The sequence below is a fragment of the Lytechinus pictus genome, chromosome 1 (genome assembly GCF_037042905.1).
Source record: "Lytechinus pictus isolate F3 Inbred chromosome 1, Lp3.0, whole genome shotgun sequence".
Classification (NCBI taxonomy): domain Eukaryota; kingdom Metazoa; phylum Echinodermata; class Echinoidea; order Temnopleuroida; family Toxopneustidae; genus Lytechinus; species Lytechinus pictus.
In genome coordinates this window covers 8,643,237-8,669,527 of record NC_087245.1, presented here as the reverse complement: position 1 = coordinate 8,669,527, position 26,291 = coordinate 8,643,237, and the positions used below count along the sequence as shown (strand labels likewise).

General features: G+C 35.9%; 2 protein-coding genes across 2 annotated transcripts in view; both read left to right on the top strand.

Moving 5' to 3' along the window:
- Nucleotides 1–26,291, top strand: part of LOC135153222 (uncharacterized) — a 1,173,865-nt gene that overhangs the window by 919,690 nt on the left and 227,884 nt on the right. The gene's annotated exons all lie outside the window — the stretch shown is intronic.
- Nucleotides 1,807–25,934, top strand: LOC129256934 (nuclear receptor coactivator 7-like). The gene is made up of 10 exons (XM_054895162.2): nucleotides 1,807–1,924; nucleotides 3,500–3,775; nucleotides 4,405–4,586; nucleotides 8,787–10,027; nucleotides 16,092–16,248; nucleotides 16,768–16,933; nucleotides 19,452–19,571; nucleotides 20,023–20,175; nucleotides 20,972–21,144; nucleotides 22,223–25,934. Exons 1-10 carry the CDS (start codon nucleotides 1,895–1,897, stop codon nucleotides 22,359–22,361), a joined length of 2,637 nt encoding a protein of 878 aa, XP_054751137.2. The 5' UTR covers nucleotides 1,807–1,894; the 3' UTR covers nucleotides 22,362–25,934.

Sequence of the window (26,291 nt, the reverse complement as noted above, 5' to 3'; positions counted from 1 at the left end):
CTTGAGGCTCGTTGACTGCATGTGTAACCCTTTGACTGCTGAACTAATAAGACGTTGGTTTGGTAGCCAGGTGTCTGTGAGGATCTATGTATGTGGTTCATAGGTCATGAATATGTCTGAATTTCTGTTTCAGTTCAACCACCAAGGAGATCCATGAATGTCAAAGTTGCCTAAATATTGATTGACTGCAGAGTTTACTCTAACCTGCATCTTGAAGCAGCAGCTAAAGAAGAACTTGAGAAATTCTGGAAAAAGAAATACTTGTTACAGAAAACTACCTGTGTCATTGCTCTGTCTGATGCTGAATTGGATTTCCCTCATTCTGATGACATTTTCCCATACAATACTTTAGCAATTGTAGACCAAGGACTCTTGGCACTGTAGAGATAAATTACTGGCTAACCGTGAATGAAGGAGTTCACCTCCAAAATGGATCTCAGCATTGAAGCTACTTATTTGGAAAATTACATTTTGAATTTCCAACACAATGGGCATATTTCAAAGACTATTTTCATGAATGCCATTAATGAAATAGTATGTTCATCAAGTTTTCTATTCTTTAATTCTCATTTCATATATTATTGATTGCATAAACTGTGAAAAATTAAGAAAAAGAAAGAGTGAAGAGGAGCAACATTTCAAAAATGTTTGCCACTGTTTTATCTACATGTATATGAACCAATGAATCATTGAATTCTACATGTTCGGGGGGGGGGTGCCATTTTGTTTAGAACATTGGGCAGAAAGTTGCAAGTAGAGTAACATACCAGGATTTAGGAAGTACAGAAGGATGTTTTTTTTTGTGATGTAAAAACCGGGTGACTTGGAATACATGTATCCTGATGTAAATGATAGATGATTAGCCAACAGTGACAGGAAATTGTTTCATTTTGGAATTTCAATCATTTCGTTCTGTTGTATGAAAGTTTTAAATTGCACCAATAGAAATGTTTCAGGACAAGATATTTTAGCGATCGAGTGGGTGTGGAAGCAACCATTGTGAATCTTGTCATCTTGACCCAAATTTTCTCACAATGTGTTCATACTAATTGATCTATTTTACAAATCAATGAATGATGATATTTACATACCCGGTATAGTACTCATACGCACACACTAAAAATTATCCAAGATACATACATTGCAATAAAAAGTACCAGTAAGAATCTCCTCATCAACGAACAGAACCATATTTAACAGTACAGTGATGAGACATTGTATTGTAAATATGAATGTTGATAATGAAACTGATAAATATTTATCAGTGATGATTCTATGGGTATTAATCAAGTCGGTATCCTTTTGGTATTTAAGTGAATAATTGAGATATGTACTTGATTTATGCCAGTTATTATGCACCGCAAATATTCCACGTACATATTAAAAGTGTGTACTGATATTCTGTAGAGATCAGCTCAGAAGATTTTTTTATGAAGAAGCGTGTGATTAGTTTGGTAATTCAATGGCCACGCTTTCCCCAGTAGCAAATTAAACTTGAATAATGGAAAGAAAAATCAGTCAAGCCTGAATAAAATTAAAGTTGGATAGAATTTGTAATTGTGAGTGCTACATTTTAATGATTTGCTATCTTTCTCCCAAACAGTAACATGTGCAAATGAGAGAACTGTTGACAAATTGTTACACACTCACTATTCCCTTTTCTCTATTCATGGTCTGACTTCTCATCGTGTGCAAGTGCCTAACTATTAATTCAAAATCACAGATGGTTTCAGTTTGTATCATTAACAGACTATGTTTCATTGTATTTTATGTGTGAAATACTAATTCTGTGTTGTGTTATATCTCATTTCCTGTGTAGGTCCTATACGTCCCTGACCCTGATGCGGAAGTACCACTGAGTCCAGTCTTACATTCACCAACATCTCCTACTGTCATGGATGCAGATCAACCGCCAAAGACAGTGGTAAATACATATATCCTTTGTCAATAGTTGTACTGTTCACACCTTTACCTTTTTCCCCCATCGCCCCCCCCCAAAAAAAAAAAAAGGACAATAACCTGAAAGAAAGCATAAATTTTAATGGTTTTACCGAGCATCTTTATCTCCAGAAACCTTTGTGGCAAAATTGACCATCTTCATCAGCCCAAGTTTGTAAATATTCCTGCCAAATGTTTTCTGTGTCCTGTTTTACATAAATCTTAATGAATGATCTTGGAGCTAATGTGTATGATTGATTGTGTGTGTTCATAAAAATCACCCCCATGATCTCTAGCTAAGCATTGTATTACAGGGCCCTGGAGCCCGTTGCAGAATAATTAACAAATGCAACTTGATTTTCAACCTATGAAATATGTGCATTAGGGACAAGCGCTTTTTTTTTTTTAATTCGACCCTGAACAGTGCACCACTAATCATGTTTGTGTTCTTTGTTTTGTAAAATTTAGTTTTCAATCATGATTCGTGTTGCTGTTTAAATTTGAAAATCAACATTTAACACACCCTAATATTGATACAAACTTGTACTGATGGAGAGCCACCATCAACTGTGGTTTATTCAGGGTTGCCACTGTTTGTTTGTATCATAACTATTGGGAATTAATAAGCTATGGTATTGAAAACATGGTTTATCAGGATTTGTTTGGAGATTACAGTTGTCTGCACAGTATACATGTATATTGTTAATGTATAGATGAATTAAATCAATAGAGCATATCGGTTAATCTATAGTATTGTATGGTTCAGAAGATCAGCATAATAAAATGAGGAATTAGAGTTTTAAAGAATGCATTTCGAGCTAAATGGGAAAAGGGATAAAATGCATGGCATTTCCATGTTATAATTCAAAGTTATTGAATCATATTAACACAATAGACAATGGAGAGTTCATATACTTTGCAAAACCACTATGACAACCACTATGTTCTATTGATTCAATTCATCTACACATAGCCTATATGAAGTTAACAAAATATGTGTATATAGTAGTCAACTGTAATCTTTAAACAAATAGAATGAAGTTTAGGACAGGAGGAAAATAACTTATCATTTATCTGGATTACACATGTCTTTAATGCATGGATGGAATTGGTAGATCATTATATAGGAAGGTTGTTATGCAATTTGTCATTCTAGCCTTTATTATGTTTGAAGTGATGTCACATACAATGAGGATGATGTTTAATGTTCACCGTATATCTTTTCAGTGAATATTTCAGATTTCATTTGTCATATTCTTCAAGATGTGTCAAAAGTTTTTTTTTACCCTGTATTTTATGTACCGTACATGTTTAGTGTTAATGTCTCTTGCCTCATGAGTATTAAACAAGTATTTTGATCAGTACTATAACACACCTACATGTTGTGTCTTTTTTTTTTTTTAAGTTTGTTTGTATCCTGGAAAGTAAATGAATTTAGAAGATGAAATAACAAATCTTGGATTTGGTTTTCTGGTTTACTACTAAATCCAAAATTTTAAGAATATTTTCATGGTTTTTTTCTCACACTTTTTAATCAGAATTCTGCTCTTTTTCATTGCAGGATGTGCCAACCGTTGCCATGAAGCCTAGGGATGTGCCCACTGTCAGCCAAGCCCCACCCTCCTCAAAGAAAGGTCGCACCGGGACGGGGAGATCTTTCTCCTTGCGCAGATCGTTCACACGAGACCACAGTGATCAGAAGAGCCGTCCCCCACTGCAGAAGGCCCAGAGCATGCCACAGCCAGGCCATGCAGTCAGGCAGAAGTCAGTGGAGTGGGATTCGGAAGACAGTAGACAGTATCTCAAGCTTGATGTCAAGTACATCACAGATGGCGAGGTAGGAGCTGGAATTAGTGACTTATTAAATCTTGTGAGAGGATTGTAATTTTTTTTGTTCAGCATAAAAAGTCACAAGAAGAAGATCACTGAAGTCAGCATTGATTGAAGTCCTTCAAAATGATAAATTTCACTCCCTAGAAGAAAGAACACAAATTTGCACAAATTTCTGGGCTTTTAGTCACAAATCAGCTCTCATTTATTTTGAAAGAAAAAAAAATCCTTTTTCAGTATTCTTTTGAAAATTTATAAATTATTTAAGATTCCTAACTGAAATCAATGCTTGTTGATGTGCATATGACTTAAGGTATTGTTCAATTGATCGCAATACAGTCATGTAGACAATAAAATCATATAATCATAAGGAGGCAGCAATAGCTCAGTAGAGCAGGGGTTCTGTATTCCGGTGTCCTGGGTTCGATTCCCACTTGGTGTCCTAGTGCCCTTTGATAAGGCATTTAAATCCTCATTACGAGGTCCCTCTATGAGGGCCTTATGCTGTCGGTCCTCTGGTTTGCTTGCTTACAAGCAGTCATGCTTTCTCAGGTAAAAAATCACTACCATAAAATCATAAAATCATTGCTTGGCTTGCTTATTGCATATAATTTTTCATTATCTTTTATGTTTTAGGGTGTTGTGAGTGGAACTATGCTGGTCACACCAAATGCTATCATGTTTGACCCAAATGTGAGCGACCCCCTGGTCAAGGATCGAGGTGCTGGACCCTATGGGGTGATGACCAATATGGACATGGTTTTAGGAGCATCAATGTACCACGATATCAGTGCCATGAACCTCAAAACAGAATCCAGGTAGGTCAGGGATGTATACTTTGAACATTGCCATTGTGCAGAGTTTTCTTTGTTTGAATAGAAACAATTTAACCAAATTGACCAAATGTACAGTAGATGGTAAAAATGCAGTTCCTATTCATACTTCATTCATACTTGGCGTTCCCATTGACTTTATATAGAGTGTGAAATAGGGGATGCTGTATGATAGTGAGACAGTTGATTTTCAGGACATTTGCTGTGACAGTTGCTGTTCTCTTGCTCAAGGACATCTACAGACTTGGCATAAGATGAGAGTTAGCCACAAATCTTATGAACTAAATAGGAATAGTTGTTGGCAGGGGAAATGTATTGGCTCCATTGTTCTGATGTTGTATTTTCTGGATAGTACATTGATAATTCAAATTCAAATTTATTTCCGCAGTTTATATAAACAAATCATTGACATAACGGAGATATATTACATGTGGAGAGGGTGTGCACATTTCCGTTGAAAATTGTTCATTTGCACATATCCCGTCGTCACGTTTGCACAGATGCTGTTGATAAATTTTTACAGATTTGCACATTTCCCGGCGTGGCGTTTGCACAAATTCTGTTGTTTGCACAAATCCCGGCGACATTTTGCACATATACCGTTGTTTGCACATATCCCGGCGTTTGCACATAACACGGCTCCACAGAGGTCAAAGAAAGCACTACTGCTTTTATAAATTGGCCCCATTGTAATAACAATAAATCATATTGATATAGGTCAAATGAACAATAACAATATAATCATAATCATACCATAATTACAAATAAGAGAGAGGGGGAGTGAAAACAAATCATTACAATACATGTAAATGGAAGGCCGTGTTTAGAAGTGCTTGGTTTCAGAGACATGCACGTTTAAACTGATTAAGAGATTTAGATAATTTAACAGAATTAGGTAATGAGTTCCAAAAGAGTGGTCCAAGATAAAAAATCAGATCGTCTAATTTTAGATGTACATGGCGGGTGGTAACTGTAACAGTTTCTAATTTGATATGAGTGGTATAAGAGACTTGGGTAACATATGGTTGTGGCATTGATACATAAAACAGGTCTGTAATGATATTCTGAATTGGTAAGATATTATTTTATTGGAATAGAGGTGCATTTTCAGAGAGGTAATGGGAATGAGTTATAAGACAGATTGCTTGTTTTTGTAAAATTACATTTTTGTCTCACCTGCATAGCAGAGTTTTTTGTCTCACCTGCATAGCAGAGTGAGACTATAGGCGCTGCTTTTCCGACGGCGGTGGCGGCGTCAACACCAAATCTTAACCGAAGATTAAGTATTTGGAAAGACAGCATAACTTAGAAAGTATATGGACCTAGTTCATGAAACTTGGCCATAAGGTTAATCAAGTATTACTGAACATCCTGCCTGAGTTTCATGTCACATGACCAAGGTCAAAGGTCATTTAGGGTCAATGAACTTATACCATGTTGGGGGAATCAACACAGCATCAAAATCTTAACCTAAGGTTAAGTTTTTGAAATGTCATCATAACTTAGAAAATATATGGACCTAGTTCATGAAACTTGGACATAAGGTAATAATCAAGTATCACTGAACATCATGCATGAGTTTCACATCACATGACCAAGGTCAAAGGTCATTTAGGGTCAATGAACTTTGGCCGAATTGGGGGTATCTGTTGAATTACCATCATAACTTTGAAAGTTTATGGATCTGATTCATGAAACTTGGACATAATAGTAATCAAGTATCACTGAACATCCTGTGAAAGTTTCAGGTCACATGATTAAGGCCAAAGGTCATTTAGGGTCAATGAACTTTGGCCAAATTGGGGGTATCTGTTGAATTACCATCATAACTTTGAAAGTTTATGGATCTGATTCATGAAACCTGGACATAATAGTAATCAAGTATCACTGAACATCCTGTGAAAGTTTCAGGTCACATGATTAAGGCCAAAGGTCAAAGGTCAATGAACTTTGGCCATAATGGGGGTATCTGTTGAATTACCATCATAACTTTGAAAGTTTATGGATCTGACTCATGAAACTTGGACATAAGAGTAATCAAGTATCACTGAACATCCTGTGCAAGTTTTAGGTCACATGTTCAAGGTCAAAGGTCATGTAAGGTCAATGAACTTTGGCAATGTTGGGGGTATTTGTTGAATTACCATCATATCTCTGTAAGTGTATTGGTCTAGTTCATAAAACGTGGACATAAGAGTAACCAAGTATCACTGAACATCTTGTGCGAGTTACAGTAGTTTTCAAAGTCAGCACTGCTGCTATATTGAATCGCGTGATGCAGGTGAGACCGCCAGAGGCATTCCACTTGTTGTATATTTCTTTCCGTTGTGAATCCCCATGCAATCACTCCATAGTTAATGGCAGATGTGATAAAAGCATGATAAAACATTTTAAGAACTGAGATAGGCAAAAATTTAAGTTTGGCTATTACCCCAATCTTTTTGGCAATTTTATTACAGACCTGTTTAGTATGAAATTTCCAAGATAAGTTGTCATCCAAATGAATACCTTAAGATTTTACATTATGAAGTCGAGTAATTTCAAAGTTATTGTATCCCCGAACAGAGTTCGGAGGATACTATGGATTTGGCCTTGTCGCGCCGCCACCGCGTTCGCCGCAGAGATTTCCTTGTGAGCGCTCTATCAGCTGCATTTCTTCTCCGATCATCTTCAAATTTGGCATGAAGGTTGAGTATGGTAAAGTAGAGCCGCGTATCGAGTTTGGTGTGGGCGGAGACTTTGTTGCCATGGTAACAAGAGTTTTTGAGGAAATAGCAGAGATGTCTTTGTGAACGCTCTACCAGCTGCATTTCTTCTCCGATCATCTTCAAATGTGGCATGAAGGTCCATTAAGCAAAGCTGCCTATTGATTTTGGTGTGGGCGGAGACATCGTTGCCATGCTAACAAGAGTTTTTTTGGAAATAGCAGAGATTTCCTTGTGAGTGCTCTACTGGCTGCATTTCTTCTCCAATTATCTTCTGATTTGTCATGAAGGTCCATTATGGTAAAGCAAAGCCGCCTAATGATTTTGGAGTGGGTGGAGACTTGGTTGCCATGGTAACCATATTTTTGTGGAAAATTTGGTAAAACCTGTAACTTCTGCTTTTTTTCCAGTTTGTCATAACAACAGAAGCAATATTAGAAGGTGAAGCGAAGATGCCTATCATTTTTGGTGGGGGTTTTAGGGTTAGGTTTATAAAATATATCCAGAATACTCTATAATTGTATTCCCCAACAGGTGATACTGGACAATATTTTAGGTTCTGCAGAGTCATGCTGCTTCGTCATATTATTGTCATCAAATTTGGTATCCACAGGCAAAATGTGGGTAGGGTCATTGTTGCCATGACAATTGTATTTGTCAAATATCTGTGTGAACTCTATATATCGCAATGACGGATGATGCGGTGAGTTCGGGGGATACATGTGCTCGGCCACGCGACCCGCCGAGCATCTCTAGTTTGTAGTATAATTTCAATTTAACTATGTACTAAACAATATTGTTTTTGAAGTATTCACAATTGAATTATTGACTGACAACCACTCATTGATCTTTTTAAGCTGTGAATTCATATCTCTAAACAGAAAATCAATATTGCTACCAGACATAGAGACACATGTGTCATCTGCAAATAACACAAAATTTGGCATATTTGAACATTGGGTACAACATTTATAAATAACAGAAAAAGGAGTGGGCCGAGGACTGAACCCTGGGGCACTCCATATCTCACTGTCTTGGAGCTTGACTCACATTTATTCAATATAGTAATATGTTTTCGATCACTTAAATAATTTGTGATCCATTTTAGTGGCAAGCCCCTTATTCCATGGTAATCTGGGTTTTTTTTAAACAAAATAGAGTGGTCAATAACATCAAAGGCTTTAGAGAGATCATTGAATATTGCTAGAGTGTGTTCTTAATTGTTAATAGAGATACATGTATGTATCTTATGTGTAAGCTCCAAGACAGCTGAGGATGTGGTGTGCCCCTTCCTGAATCCATATTGGTTGTTAAATATTTTATCATTTTATCAATAAAACTTGTAATCCTGTTAGTCTTTTTATGTATTAAGCAGAAAAAATGTGTTTGTAGTTTTTTTTTAAATATCATCAACTGTTCTGTCTGTATTATAAGAAACATGTTACCTATAGCTTTCCTTTTATTCTCAATTATATTTTAGTTCTGATAAAGAGAAACCGTGCTGTCCAGTATATGTGCCAGATAAAGGATCTGGACCAGAAGGAATAAACAACTCATCACAAGAGGGAAAGAATGGCATCTTCCTGGCTCAGGACATCAGGAAGAGATTGACTGGATGCAGTAATTACTCTCCGGAGAAACGCAATGATAATCATTCCAAAGACACATCTCAAGAAGCTCCTGTAGATGAGCAATCAGCAGACAAGAGTGAAAGAACTGAGGATGGGGAAAAAGGCAATGGTGCCGAACTAGACAATGTTACCAAATTAAAAACAGTTAACATGGAGGACTGTCAAAAACCAAAGGAGAGTGAAAATGTTGTTGATGATGATGCACAAGATGAAGGGTTTGTTGGTGATTCTCAGTGTGACATCCAGAGAGAACAGAGTGATAATAAAGAAGTGATATGTCCAACGTCCATGGGATATGAAAGATTGCAGTCACCATCAGAAAGTGATCAAGGAATGAAGAGGTTTTCTGACCATGCTGCTGAGGATGAACTCTCCACCAAAGCAGCAAAGAGAACAGATAATGGCAGTGAAGATGAGAGTGGGGATACAGTGGAAGGTATGGAAGGAAAGGAGGGTGCTGAGGAAGTAGGAATTTCAAGAATGGAATCTCAGGACTCTGAGAAGTCCTTGGAACCAGTGGACAAAGAAATGGATGAGCGGCTGCAGGAGATTGAAATGCTCCTTAACAGCAGTGACGATAAGATTGAGGAACCGGCTGCTTCTCCTGCCGAGACACCTGATAGAGCAAATGACTCTAAATCTGAACAGGCCTGTGAAAAGGGTTCTTCAGACACTGATCATAGAACAAGTGTAGATGATGAATGCCCTGCTAAGTGCAAAGACCCTGACAACTCACAGGATACCAAAGAGGAAGTGGAAGACAAGCAGAACTTTGTAGACTTTTCATCTGGGCTTTTTGTGACTGACTGCAGGAAGTGTTCCTTGGTGCCTGACCTCAAGGAATGTATCCATGTCAAGGATGAAGAAGTCCTCAAGGAGATCAAGGAAGAAGGTGAGCTTATACGTCAACTATCTGATGATAAGTCCCCTGATGAGGATAAGCAAGAGGTCAAGGTCAATGGAGAGTCCAACAACAACACCCCTGGTGCAGAGGATGCTCCTGATGGAGGTATTGGAGAGAAGTCAGCAGGCATCCCAGTCAACAAACCACCAACCAGAGAGCTGGAGTACAACAGGACCAATTTCAGAGGTAAGACTAGTGGAAACACAAGATTAACTGCAGGACACCCCATTTTGCATAATTAAAATATGTAATGGTTGCTCATGTTAGCTTGGGTTTTCAGGGTCACCTAAACAATTTACTCAGCATATTCTATCATTAAAGAGGAAGTCCACCTTGACATCAAGTTGCATTTAATTAAAGGGTTGACCTCCCCCCCCAAAAAAAAAAAAAACAATAAAAGAACAGAAACATTTAGTGCCTACAGAATACCATGAATCATTAAAGGTTTGGTTTTGCAATATCACATGTGGACAGCTGAACCGCATGTCATTCAAAAGTTCCCATTCAAAATAATGGCTCTTGATGCCTTTAAATATTTCTCTTAGAACCATGGATGAAGAAGTAATGTGCCTGATGATTTAATGTGTTAAAAAATATCATTTTCAAATTATCTGAGAAAACTGCATACAGGGTAGGAGAGCTGTTTGCTTGTGACACATCACAATAAATCACATGAATATGCATGTACAAATTATAAAATATTAAAGTGCATAGAACATAGATTTTTTCAAACTTTCATTGTGCCTTTTTTTTTAATTGTTTATTAAATTGACTTTGTGGTAGGATGTACTTCCCTATTGATTCACCAGTGTGAAGAAGGCTTGTCCACATGTGATGCAGAGCACTATAAAGCATGACAAGACCTCTGATTGTTGGTCTCAAACTCAAATTTCAATGTTTTCAGCCCAAATCCATGACATACAACTTATGTTAGCTATTATAGCTGGTGATATCGTATTAGACCTTTGTCTTGTTTATTCAAGAGGAATTTATTGTGGATGATTCAACTATCAATGTTTGTAATTGTTGTTATCAAGAGAAAATTCTCTTGATATATTTTCCTGTGCATTGTCATTGTTGGGTATGTAGCTTTGCATTATATTTTCCATGATGATAAAGAACCACCTGAATTTCTATGGTCTTGATCTCACTTTGCTACAACTGATCTGGGATGTGCATTTTACATCCTTTCGTAGGGGCATTATGTGTAATGTATAAAACAAAATTAACTCACAACAGTCTTCCTAAAAAGTGAGTTTTTAACCCACAATCTTGGTGCGATTGAGGAATGATTTACGTTTCATACTGAGAGGCAAACTCACTCTATACTGTTTTGCTATCCCATTCCTCATAGTGTAGAATATCATCACAATACATGTACACTGTATATAGGCATACATTACAAAGTGAATGTTATGATCAGGAAAAAAAAGAAAATTATCTTGTATGTCTTCAAATGATTGAGGCATGCATACAGATTTACAAAACAAAACATTTTCCCAAGGCTGTTAAAAGTTGATGGAATCAATTAATACATGGCAAAGACATAATCAATGGATGAATGTGGCAAACTACTCATAATTTAATGGAGTGATGATTGGAATACATGAGGCAGAAGTGTTTCATAGCATAGTGGGCAGGATATCCAAAACTTGGATTGAGAACCAGTAATGTCAAAATAATCGCTGAGTAGGTTACAGTCAAGTCTCGATGCCAGGTCAAGATTATGTGGTTTTTCTTTTAACACACTGTTTAGATTATGATTGGAATGAACAACTTGACGTGTTGCATACAGTTTTCATGTTCAGACAATTATTTAAAAAGTATTTGATTAGGGTTTGAAGATGGATTTGTTCAGTTGATTGGCTGAGCTGAGGCTAGTTTTGCAATAAATGACAGCTTAAAAATGAGATTTTCCGAGATAATTATCATTGCCTCACAATAAAGGATTATGAAAAGTAAGGTATTACTGGGCTTGTTGATGAAGTATTGCATTTTCCAAACAAGGACATTATGGATTTTCGCTATGCAGGATATATATTTCAATGACAATATTCAGCTTTAACATGATCAGGCAAGAGTGGAGAATGAAGGAAATAATCTCGGATGTGCAATACATGTAATTCTTTTCAAAGTACAACCATAATTTTTTTTAGCTTTGATTTTAATTGTGTTTTAAGGGGAATATACATGAACATACATGTTGGAATTTAAGTGTATGCTTGGGTGGGCAGGCAGGCAGATCAAACTACTTCATCAGTTTTAAACTGCGCTCTTGGGACAAGTTGGATACACATAGTACCACTGCCAAACAAAGTTTGAATCCCTGGTATGTTTTGGATTTTGTGTATGGTCAGTCAAGCGATCATCTATTGCAAATGTTGTGGATCAAACAATACAGTTTTAAACCAATCACACACATTGGTCTTGAGGTAAAGGATGTGCCAGACACATTTTTTTGTGCGTAGAAAATTGTGTTGTCAGAAATCATCATCTTCATCTACTTCAGTCAGCAATTTCCCACTTAAGACGGTCTCTCGAGCCGTGATGACCATCCCCCCATTTCTTTCTGTCTTAAGCATTTGTATTCAGACCAACATTTTGATCTTCCCTTTCCTCTGATATGCCATTCTCTCAGCATAGTCTGGTTAAGAGTGTACTGAGAAGATTGTCACTGGGTTGTTCGTCTGTCTCTCTACTTTTAAATTTCTGTTTTGTTGCTAAATTTGATTGAATTCCTATGGTACAATGGCAATATTTCTTCAGAGCAATATTGACACATTATGTGACTAAATAATATTCTTCAAAACAATAGAAAATAGATTGGATTTATATTACAGGTCTTCCTGTCATTTCCCACAATCTGACTTCATTATATTGCATTCACATTCGGCACAGCTACATGTACGTATTGACAGCTGTTGCTTTTTTTGTCCCTGAACTTATTCAACAAAAGACCTGCATGTCTTTGTTTTCCTCCTATACTAGTGCAAGTGTATATTGATAGTGTTTTATGTGTCTTTTGTTTACACAGTAATGCTGCAGTGAAATGTATCAGAGCTTTTTTAATTAAGCCTCATTTAAAGTATTGAGTGAAAGAGATTTTTGTTTGAAAGACAACACCGTTGACGATAAAAAAAACGTCAATATTGATGTCTAGAGGTCCGAGCAACTTGAGAAGGAGCCTGGCAGATGTGTGTTTATCTGTTGAGTGAAATGTACTGATTTTATTGGAATGTGGTCACATGGTTGTGTGCTAATGAATGGCTGTAGTGTACATGTAGAAGTTCTGATGGTTATCTCTGGTAGTTTTCTGCATTAGTCAATGGTAAGTTGAATTTTTGTTGGTTTTATCCTTCTGCATCTTTCAGTTTGTGGGCCTGCTTTAACAAGCAAGAGTATCATATATTCCTCCTTTCTTTGAATGATTTTCTCATAAATTCCTTTTGTATATGAGATGTGATGCCTTGTGTATTAAGCCAATTTAAGATTAATTTTATCATACTGTATTACTAGCCGAAAACTAGTGTTTTCTTTAATTGAGATTGAGAATGGGATTATTATTTAAAAGTATAGCCTTTAGCATACTGTAGAAAACAATTTGTGTCACATACTATTTGGGTCTTCTATATAATCAAAGTTGTTTTGTTCTATTAAAGAAAACATAGACAAAAGGTGCATATGTTGGTAATTCCCATTATTTTATTTAAATTCATATTCAAAACTGGGACAGGCATGGCCCAGGGAAGTTTGGGTGCTCTAAAACACCTCCCCCCCCCCTCCAAGATTTGTTCAGGGTTGCAAAAAACTGTTTTTTCCGGGGGGGGGGGGGGGGGGCTTGTCAAATTTATTATTTCAACAAACCAGCACCTTCTCTTTAAAAAGTCGTTCCCAGTCCCATGGTGAGGGCAGTTTTCTTTTTTCTGGTACATACGTGCTTGATGTATGGTCAACAGCAGACTATGTAAGATATGTGCAAACTACATGCAGTGCCTCCAACAATTTCATACTATGACTATGTACATGTACATGTAGCACTAGTAGTAGTACGGCATTTTTAGAAATCCTGCATGTAGTTTGCACATCTCACATACATGTATGATACCATTAGCCTGTACTGCAAAGAATCCCCTTCATGAATTCCTATAATGATAAACATGTGGATTGTGGACCAGGGATATGCAGTGCCCTGCTAGAGGGCAGGTAGAAAAAGGGGGATGGAATTCCTCAATGAGGCGATAAAACCACAGGTGGTAGCCTCCTTGCAAGTCTTAACAGACACTCACTTAAAATCCTACCCTGGTAAAGTTTCCATGGTAATGAATGCCCCCCCCCCCTCCAAGAAAAGAGACAGACAGAAGGAGTACTAAAGGAAGGAAAAGGGGAAAAGTAAACGAAAGAAGAGGAGGAAAGAAAAGAGGAAACAAGAAAAAAAGTGAAGGAAAAGAAAGGAAGGGAGAGGGGAAAGGAAAGGGGGATGGAGAAAAAGAGAAGGAAAAGGAAGGAATGTAAGATGGGAAAGAAAAGGAAGGAAAAAGAGAAAATAAGAATAAAGACATGGAAGGGGTAGGGGAAAGAAAGGAAGATAAGAGAGAGAGAAAAGGAGAAGAGAAAGGGAGAGGGAGAGAAAAGAAAAGGGGAGAGGGAGAGAAAGAATAGAGGACGAAAGTAAGGGAAAGAAAAGGAGAAGGGAATAGAAAGGGGGCGTGAAAAGGAAGGGACGAAACGAGAGGAAAGGAAAGGTGGGGGTAAAGGGAAGAAAAATGATAAGGAAGGGAAGAGGAAATGAGGGAAAGGGAGATATGAAATAAAAAAAGGAAAGATAAAAAAGGGGAGAGAAGGGAAAGGAGAAAGGAGATAAAAGAGGGGTAAAATGAAAAAGAGAAATGAGAGAGGAGAGAAAAGGAAGAGGATAGAGAGAAAAGAAGAAACATGCTTAAGAGAGAGAACGAAAAAGAGAAGGGAAATGAAGAGGAGAGAAAATGAGGAATAGAGAAAAGGAGAAAGGAATGGGAGAGGGGGAGAGCTTTTCAGACAGACTGCACCCCGATCGCGTCTTAACAGAACATGCATCCCGGCGTTATCAGGGTAGAGTTGTTTTTCTACCTCGCTTCCACCCTGGTCTGAGCAGGCCGAAATTTTGAAAAATCCTTCCTGACACAGTCCTGCTTTTCTCCCAGTGGGAGCGTCTTAACAGAAAGGGGGGATTTCTTTCGCTCTGCTTTTATCAGGGTAGGGCAGTCAGAAAGTGTCTGTTAAGACGGGGTATAAGTCTGACAGCTGTGGTTATACCCACCAAAGCCATAATTGTTTATACAACCACATAATATATCATTGGTTACTCTTATTTTAAACATTTATAGAATGTCATTCGATAAATAATATTTACTGCAGACCATCAAAACAGTACAATGCTCATGCATGTCTCTTGTTTGATATGTGATGTGTCTGTTGGTGTAGAAAAGCTGTGAAATCAAATATACAGATGACATTTGAATAGAATACAACGAGGGAATCATACAAAACACTGAAGTTCACACTTTTTCATTGATGCATAATCACACTTTTTCATCTGTTACTTTTTGTCTCTGGGAATTCATTTCATCTTCACAATTGCAGATTCCTTCAAATAAGAACTACAAGTTTTTCATATTTTCTTACAATTGTAGAACTGGGATTGGGGAGCAGTGATTTTTTTTCCCTGTTGTAACATGTACTCATCAGTAATGACATGGGTCATAATCCAAATAATATCACAGAGAAGTACATGTACTTAAATGTCCAGCTTGTACACTGTACAAGATGATGATGATGATGGTATTGATGATGATGATGATAAGTTCTTATATATATAGCACCGGTATCCATCTCTGCTGGTCACTCATGGCGCTTGCTCAAAAATAGGAAATGTCTCAAAAGTTTCAATGTCTTCAAATGGTGCTTAGAATCATCATTCTCAAGTTCTCTATTTGAAAGCATTAGCATTGACATACAGTATCTCAGTGGTATGCATGTGCATGTATGTATGCCTTCAATGTCATATGTTTTTAAGAGGGGAATAGTCAGTTAGAAATCATACTTCCCTTTTTGTATTCCTTGATTGATTTATTTTGTTTTCCCCTTTTTAATAGAAACTTATTTCCATTTGTTCTATTTGACATTCATACTCCTATCTCTTATACTCTTCTCTTTGCTCAACATGATGACCATTACCATTTTCCTTTTTTTGTTTTTGTTTATTTGTGTACAGAATTTTTGCCAAAGCGAGCTCAGGCATATGAGGACCCACCACTCTACCTCTGTCTGCGGACTAAGAAACCAATGCAGAAGACCTTCTCAGCAAGACAAGAGCACCGGTTTAAGAAGAACAAGGTTCCAGAGTACTGGTTTGCTATACCTAGAGTCAAGTAAGTATAGTGAGAAAATTCATGGATCGATATAACTTTTACTTCATTGTGCAATAGTTGCTCTCCTTCATAAGATGTTGTTACTGTATCTCTGAGGATGTTTTGATTTGTATTACTGTACAAACACTTTGTGTTGTCCAATAGGAAAGAGTTCAGAATCGTTGAGGAGAAGGTTAGATATAAAAAAAAACTGATATGGGAGAGAAAATTTAATTTGTAACAGTAGTAATGGTGTCTCCTTACACATCTGTATATTGAATTTCGACTTCCTCAACTGACACTTTTGTCTTAATGCATTTGAGATGAAAAAAGGCCCCAACTATCCTATTTTAGCTTTCTCAACAAATAGTTGTAATCATATACTTGCAAGTGTATTCCTTGTTTAGATTCTATACATTCCTAACAAACAATGATCAAGTTTTCTTGTGAATCATATACGACTGTGTTTGACCTGAAATGTAATTAAAAAAGAGTGAGATGAATGCACTTACTCTCTATTATCATTCCTGTCTTCTCCAGGGCAGACAATCTGTATGCCTTTTTCCTTCAGTGGTCTCCGGACGTCTATGGCAAGGAGGTGTCTCCGAGTGAACTTGGTTTTGTTGTGGTCCAGGAATCGAATGAGGATGAGGAGATTGAACTGATCGAGGATTTCTTTAAAGAACCAATCCATAAAGACTGGGAGGTAAGGAAACCAACAGACTATGTAAAGTAATGCTATGACAATATCTATGATATCTGTAATAATATATCTGTGGTAATAATTTTTGATAAAATAATGATTTGTGTGAGAGAAGTAAAATCAGAAAAATGGTGAAAGTTTGAAAGAAGATGAACAAGGAATAAGAATGTTGTGGTTGCTTGAAAGATGAGATTTATGAAAAAATTATGTATGGCTAAAATTGGCGATTTGGTAAGTAGATTGTCATATTAAAGTCTCTTATTTATCCTGTACTGCACTGGCGTACATATTGGGGGCATGCCCCACCCCACAAAAAAGATTCCCAACCAAACAGTTTCTCAACCGAGAAAAAAAGACGGGGGAAGGTTAGAAAAGGAAAGGGAAACGGTGAAATATATTCTGAAGAGTATGCCAAAATCTCAAAATTAGATTTTGGTAATATAAAGGTCAAAATTTTTGCTCATCCACTTCTCACACTGGCAGCTTCTGAGAAATTTTGCCCCAATGACCCTCTCAAACTTTTGGGTTCATTACGCCTCTGTTGTACTGTGTAAGGAATGTGTGTTTTTCCTCTCAACCCAGTGTTTCCACTCTTCCCAAAATTTCTGGAAATTTTGACTTTTTCCAGGAAAGGTTTGGAAAATAAAAAAGAAATCCAGGAAATCCAAAAATTACAATTAAACGTAGCAACTTTTAATATTCATGTTACATTTAAAGAATTGTTTACCTTGATACATAGCTCAAAATTTTCTGTTCGCATTTTGTAATTTTGTTCCTTTTTCTAAAGAGGACGTGGACAAAAATATGCTAATTCTTTGATTTGGGTCACATGGACCAAATTCAGGCTTGTTAGTATTAATTGCTCAATTTTTTGTAATCATACTTGAAAATTCCAGGAAATGTCTATGAATTCTGGAAATTTGGGATTCAGTTTCAGGAAATTTATTTTGGATCTGTGGAAACACTGTCTCAAAAGAAATTACTATTTATGATAAATAATATGTCAATTCCCACCCTCCCCCTCCCATCCCCTCCAACTCCTCCCCCCCCCCCCACCCATGGGGAAAAAATAAAACAACTATCTTTGACTGCATTGATTTGTGATATGGAAAGGATCTCTCAAATTAGGTAAATATGTTTGTACCTGTTAAACTTTTATAGGAGTTTTAAAGATTCATTTCTAACATTTTATGACTGATATCATTCAATAAAAAATCTTAGAACATAGTTATCCTAGGTTACCTATCTTCTAGATGAAAGCATTTCATGTGATACAAGATATTACATTGTAATTGACAGGTCTTAACAGCTGGATTGCATGGGGTAGTAATAGAGCAGTATTGATTTAACCATCAGACAAATCAATGTGCTGTAATGATTCAATGGAAAACGGTATCACTCTCTCTAATAGGCATGTGCTATAAAGTACAGTAGAAGTGTTTTGATATGAGCAGATTGAGACACTTGTGCTCCCAAAAGGGCATAACCGACAAATCTCTGATTCTCTAATAAGAAATTATACAGATTATACAAAACTTATACTGATGATTTCATTATGAAATGTTATCATTTTGTTTAATTCGGTTGGTAATCAATTAGGAAATGTATTTTAGAAAATCATGTACCGTACTTGAAAAACAAAATTGATTCAGATGGGAAGATGAAAATTGATTAAATTGTGATGTGCATGTACGGTGTATTCCCTTTTCCTGTAGACTACTCAATTGAAATGAAAATGTGTACCGGGTATTCCTTATGATTCATACATTATGTAATATGAAATAATACACTTTTTCTATGAATGAAAAATAGTGAAGAGTGGACAACTTGAAACTTAATTTGATAATAGTTTCAGCCCCATATAACACTAATATTGCCAGTGTTGTTTGGTTAGGATATGATGAACAAGGTGGCCTATCTTTTAATTTCTGACAGATTAATACACTTGAGGCCATGTGTCTCTGAGTGAAACAACATCTGACAATACATTTTTTTTTTATTAAGAATCTGATCTTACTCCCTTTTGTTTGCAAGTGTAAATGAAGAGTACTGTACTTGAAAATGGAATTGATTCAGGCTGGAGCCATTTTTATAGGAACCTGTAAAAAGTCATAAAAAGGAAAGAAGTACACAGATTGCCTGTGATATATAACTGCATTGCTAACCCGACAGTTAGGTTTGACTCTGGTGCTGTGTTCAGTTTTGTATGTTTATTTCCATATATAGCTTTGCATCATGTCTTCTCGCAGTATGTGATACTGAGAGAGAAGTTTCTTGGTGAATTGATAATGTTCTCACAAAAAAGTTGCAAAGGTATTTTATTCACAATTACTTTTTTTCACACAGTTGTATGTACACTGCTTGAAATCAAAAGATGGAATTCCATCCACCTTAATAACCAGTTACTTTCAAAAGTGCAAGATTTGGAGTTCATGTTGAATACATGTAGCTTAAAAGATTCAGATTGTAACCTCAAAATGATGAGTGGTTATTTGACACCAACTGATTCTATTGATTTCAGATTATTAGCCGAGAAGAGGCAAGTAAACGTCGGATGACCATCTTAGAGTGTGAGATGAACCTTCCTTTACCTGAGCTTGTTGGAGAGAGCAATCTTCTTAGTAATGATCATGTTAGAAAGGTAACAATTGTCATTTTAAACAACACAAGAGTTGTCAGCAAAAATGTGTCTTAAGATTTTTCATATTGTTAGATTTAATCAAAGGTTTTGTTGTGAAGTACTTTGGCATTCTGCAATTCACTTAAGATTATAAAACTCTTATTAAGTGCATATGCATAGGAAGTTTGTTGTGTTTATCAAAGCACAGTTATTATAGAATTTCCCAAACCACCAAAGGCACATTTTTAATGGAGCTCAGCATCGATGAGATATGATTGCAATTTATAGATTTATAAATCATAAAGTATATTAGGCACTTTGTTGTGTGTATGGATTCACTGCTTATCAATCATCCAACATTGTGATAGGCTCAAATTTGATGGAGTTCATCTCTGATAAGATAAGGCATTATTGGTATGATGTTCATTGAAATCCATCGTAATCATCCATTTCATTGTTTGAAATGTTTCAGCTTTCAAAGAACCTTCCTCCAAGGACGGAGGGGTACAGCTGGTTTCTAATCTTTAGCACGGCTAGCCATGGTTACAGTCTACACAGTCTATACCGTAATATGGCTAATTGGGAGAGCCCTATACTTCTTATACTCAGGGACTCGGAAGGACATGTAAGTACCCTTCTTAAGTGGTAGGTGTAGGATGGAGGATAGGGAAGAGTTATATGTAGTTAAGTGATATGTGTCTTCATCTACCCATGTAGGAGAACATCTGAGATCGTTTATAAAGGTCTCGAAACGATACATGTAATATTTGATGGTTATCTTATTATTATACATTTGTAGTTGGATGGGAAGCAACAATCTAAATATGTGTATTGCTGTGGGAGATACAGAATTGATTCTCTTGCACTGGTAAGGAGCTAGATTAAAAGGGATATAATCATGAATTTACCATGCTAACAGTATTTATGCTACATGTAGGGAATATGATTTGAAGAGCATCATGCAATGAAATTCTATCCACTTCGACTCAGATCTTACTTGCGTCTTGAATTCTCAATATTCCAGGCATTCAATATCAAGTTTTAAGGCATCACCAATTTTTGATAGGGCACATTTCTATATGACATTATTTATGTCTATATTTTTTAGTTGTTTATATGTATAAAATATTAATATCCAAAGGAACTGTTCCTGCGCAAGCGCCATGAGCGTCTCTGGACGGTGTGTGCGCTCAATAAGATATCGCTATTATTATTATAACAGTGCAAATATATCCAATACCAATGAGAGGGACATTGAGGTCAATCATTAGGTCATCGAAGGGCATGGTCTTAATGGCCTTGCAATAAATCAACCCCCTCCCTTTTTAGTGAACATTAAAAAAACTTGTCTTGTGGGCAGTGTTAACCTATAAGTACAAATCAATGATGACCTTGTAATATCCATAATGTTTGATCTTCAGGTGTTTGGTGCTTTGACCTCCTGTGCTCTGAAAGTCAGTGATCATTACTATGGCACTGGAGAGAGCTTCCTCTATAAGTTCAAAGATGAGGAGCTTGAATTGTACAAGTGGACTGGTGAAAATAACTTCTTTATGAAGGGGGACCTGGACTGTGTGTGCATTGGTGGAGGAGAGTAAGTAACAGACCGATTTAAACTTACTATGCCACATCAACTTTGAATGCCACCATCTCAACCTAAACAACACATAGCAACCCTACATCTTGATGCAAGATTTTTTATATGTAGTCTTATATAACATATGCTTACTAAATTGATAAATAATTTCTTTCCAATATAATTTACATCATTCATGTCACTGATTTTGCCAAGAAATAAAAAGGTTTTTTTTTTGGTATGCACCTAGACATTCCTATTTCTTTAAATTAGAGATCAAATAGACATCATATTTTTTTAATGAATATGCGTACAATATCTTATTGATTGATGAAGGGTTATATGTATTAAGACTATCCTAATATACAATGTTATATGGCAGGCAATTCATTTTGTTATGAGTTTGTTGTCCCTTTGATAGATTGGCAGGAAGAGGATAGATTAAAAATAAGAATATACTTATATTAAACAAGGTATTGAAATATAGAGAAAGTAATGGTTAATTAGACTGTAAGAGATGAAGGGATAAGCTGAATGTAGAGATACAAGGAGCAAACTGTAATATACCAAATTCAGGGATCCTTATATGCATAGAGCTGCTATATTTACATGTCCATGTCTGATAGATCCAGGACCTCTCCATTGTTTCTTTTATCTATTATCCCTTTACAAAGTATCTTCTCTTGGTACTCTTCTCCCCCCCCCCCCCATGATTGTCATGCACAATGTCAACAATTAACACAGCCATTTTTATTAAGAATGAATGGTCACTTCAAATCAGCAGACCATATCCTGTTTTATTGTTCTCAAAGATGAAAACAATAGTGATATTTAGTTTCCTTAAAAGGACTACCCTGTTATAGGGCATTGGTAGTCTGAGATTGAGAAATGGCTATGAATAGAATAGTCCATATAGGGAAGAAAGCTGCGATTATTTCCTTATATTGTCTGTTGAGCTTTATGATTTTTTGGAAAAATATATCCTTGCATATCTCAGGTTGAGAAATCAACTGTCTTATAGCCATCATTGTACTGATATGTCTGTTTATGCCAAACATTTTAAAGTAATTTTGTGTTTATGTGTTGTCTATTCCAGGGGTGATTTTGGGCTATGGCTTGATGGTGACCTGTACCATGGTCGCAGTCATCCCACCAAGACGTTTGCAAATGAGATTCTTTCATCAAAAGAAGACTTCATCATTGCTGACATGGAAGCATGGGGCTTCAACATGTGATCAGCCATTGCAGCACACTCTATGCTCATCACAACATGCTATCTGCCATGGTCATAACTCTAATCAAGCTTAGCACTAGACTGGTGCTCTTTTATTTAGAGATAAACCTAGTGTGTAATTGAGTAGACTATGCAGTAAGATGTGGGAAGCTTTCTCCTCTTCTGCACGGATGTTGACTCGTTGATATGGATAAAATTAAGATAGTGCCCTCATCTGAGGGAATTATGCAGTTTACTTGCCAAACTTAATAATGTTGGACAACATCTTCAGACATGGACCTGACATTTCTGTTTTCAATATGAACACTGGGCATTTTGTCACACAGCAAAGGAACATTGTCTCAACCTTGGACAAAGATGTAAGCCATTCACCTTCATGTCCATGAAAAGCAATGTCAGATATCAGCATCAACCATGTCTACATTATCAGTTTACTGTAAATATCGAACATTCTTAGATCATTTAAAAAGGGTTATAAAGCACTAGGGCTGCACAATATGACAATAGCGAGTTCTCGCAATCGCGTTGGGGCTTCAGCCCCCACTTTTTTCCAAAACAGTGTACAAAGAAGACCATTTAATTGTGATTTTTGCATGGTCAGATTACCCCCCCCCCCCCACTTTCAAAACTGTTCCACGGCCCCTGCTACCTACAAAGGATCTTAACATTTTCTTTATTTACATTAACATTATCAAAATGGAATTCCATCCTGAATCAACTTGGTTGTCATAAATAATTATATATCAATGAGAAAGAAACATCAAAGAGTTGGAGAAAATCTGTTCAATTTATTTAAAGGAAAATAAATTTGGGACATCATATGAGAGCAGTTATATATGATGTGCAGTATACATTCCAATGTGATTTACTAGTCAATTGAAAAACGATTTTTACCTGCGCATTCAGTATTAAATCAAACATTATTTAATACACACTTCCATCAGTGAACTATATTTGATCAACATGTACCAGAAAGAAATGATAATTTATGGAATGTGAGTGAGTTGCTCACATGTGATATCACAAAATAACAACTTTTTATGTGGGGCTGTATATTGTTCTTCTTTGATGGAATTTTGTCAGCCTTCCTCAACATGTTTCTCTCATTTTCCCTTTTAATGAATTGTAAAGGGATTCTCCTACTCTTACAATAGGAAGTACATGTAAGTTATGTAACTAGTCCATCCCTTTGAATTTATGAATAGTTTTGAGAACAATTATCCCGTTATGAACCATATCTGTATGATAGTGATAATGGCATTCCTTTGTATCCTTGTTTTGCTGATTTAATAGAGTCAGGCCTCTCATGACCCTAGGGTGATCTCACTCATACATGTAGCATCATTAGATCTGACCTAAGCATGAACAAAATTTAGTTTTTTGAATGGCATTTCAAAGATAAGATCTCAGAGCATCTATTAACATCAAAATATAGATAAAATAATTTGAAACAAATTTTTTATAGACTTCAAAACTGTCCCGTGTTTTTTTTATACGCACTGTATAATTCTTAATGAGTTCCTATTTCTGGGAATATTTTCAATTGATTTGTCTTGATTTGCAAGTATGTAATAAGACAATGTTGTTAGGAAACCATTAATTATGAAGAGCTGTAATATGTAAGAGAAATAGTTTTACATTACTATTACATCGCAAATCAATATGTTTACTGTTTATATATGTAGCAGTTCGGCTATATTGGTTGTAACTATTATCTTTATGATAATAATATGGACCATTTATATAATGCAGTTATTATATTGATTAATATACTCTACTGCCCTTGACACTTGATGTCATATTATTACCCGTCTATAGCCGAGCCACCATGTTAGATGCTCAAGCATTCAAGGCATTTCTGGCAATCAAAACCATGTCGCTCAGATTGAAAGACGAGAGTCGTAACCACTAGACCATGACACCCTCCAACCTCCATTATCTTCATATGAAAAACTGCTAATTAAATTTGAGAAAAATATTTCCTGACTCTGAATTCTGAAAGAATAGAAAATATTTGTATCTTGAAATTAATTCTGAATATGACCCCCATGTAGAGTTTCTGCCTAGACATGTTCCGTCATTGTATAAAAGAACTGAATTGTTGATGCATATTGATGTAAATGAAATCCTGTTTGTTATCGATGATTCCATGTAGATTCATCCAAATGGATGTGTTCATTTTGAGAATAGTAAAAATTCCAGGTCCTTTATTATGAGTAGTGCTATTTGTATGTAGAAGCTCATTTAGAATTATTAACTTATTCATATTTTGGACATGCTTAACTCTACGCTGTTGTATATCTTAGCCAGTGATTTTTATAATGTGCAATTTTATTTGTGTTGTGTTGATTAAACATTTGATTTTAATTTTTATATCCCAATTATTTGTGTGTAGATAATAATTCATGAAGGGTAAGAATATCAGTCACGGAGCTTATGTTCTTTTGGCAATTGGGATGTGATAACCATTTAGTCACTTCTAGAAAGACTTAAACTATGATGAGTTTTATGCAGTTTAAAATCATTCCTTGTTTTTTTATTCCTATGAATATTTGGATTTGAAAAGAAAATATTTCCAAACAGTTTACACCCTTTTTAAATCAGTAAATCATTTTCATCCTTTACCAGGAATCCAGGATTTCTTGTGTATAAGATTTGATTGTAATTCATACTTTTTTTCTTCAGAATTTTACTTTTCTTGTTACATGTAACTCATCACCAAAACAAATCCTCGATAAACTCAAGCAATTCTTTAAATGCTGTTATCTACTTCAACATAATTTTGTGCAGTAACTTCATGACATTATTCATCTCACCATTTTGTTATCACCTCATAATTATTTGATTCAGTAGTATTTTTTATGAGCTTCATTTTGTTCATGGTTTGTCCTTTATATGGATATATATTTTGTGCTATGATTTGCTCTTTTGCAGCTACAATTCATATATATTAGAGAATTTTGCTCCATAGGTGAAGCTTGCAACGATTATATTTGTATAGAAGCACTTCATTTTTCCTTTATTGAATGTATAAACCTTTTTAACACATACATAATGATTCAGAAAAATGTTGAATATTACCCTAAATTTACTCTAGTTATTTACTTTGAATATAACAAGGAATGTAACCATAAAAGTTTAAGGTATCTTTTGTGATTTGAGTATGTTGACCTCCTCCCTGATATCCTAATGTACATTTGAAATGTAAATGGCTGAGGTCAAATAGAAGATTTATGTCCTAATCTAGTGCTATATATAATTGAGATTACACATTGTATTGTCACTTCCACTTCTATGAAAAAGGTGATATGAGAAAATGTGTTTTTTGTATTTTTATGTACTTTGAAGATTTCCAAAGCCAAAACTACTTAGCGAGTTCTAGAGAGTTGTATCAGTTCCTTGTCATGGAGAACACAGAGATGTTTATATTAAGAGATAATTTGTATTGAGTTGTTTATTAGCTCCCAATAGTATTTCATGAAAGCCACTGGCCTATTACCAGTACATTGACATGTATTGTTATGAATGTTATTATATAGTGTAATAAAAGACAAACTCAATTCATGTGCAAGAATTGCAGTATTTAGCAGTCATGCTTTTATTAGTTGAATGAAAACAGAAAAAATAGATGGAATCAATGAGAGGTTGACAGATCAAGAAGGGAGAGGTCGAAGGAAAAATGGAATATAGCCTAGATATCAGCAAGGCCAAGAGCAAGCGAGAGTGAGAGAGAGAGAGAGTGAGGGGGAAGGGTTGAGGAGTGAAGAAATAATAAAACAAAAGAGCATGGGCTGTAAGTATGATGCTGGTCGATTTTCTAGTTGCGTATCATCCGGAAGGTTGTTCCACTTTGTGGCACCAGAAAAGAGCAGAGTTGGAACATCTCGGGATTTTTAAAATCATTTTATTTGACCGCCTAGAAATTCTCATC

Bases quoted from the DNA above. Each gene is read 5' to 3' on its own strand.
- LOC129256934 (XM_054895162.2), top strand. From the start codon at position 1,895: ATGGATGCAGATCAACCGCCAAAGACAGTG. The intron at 19,572-20,022 runs GTAACAATTGTC...GAAATGTTTCAG, and splicing joins GTAATGATCATGTTAGAAAG to CTTTCAAAGAACCTTCCTCC. The intron at 20,176-20,971 runs GTAAGTACCCTT...TTTGATCTTCAG, and splicing joins TCAGGGACTCGGAAGGACAT to GTGTTTGGTGCTTTGACCTC.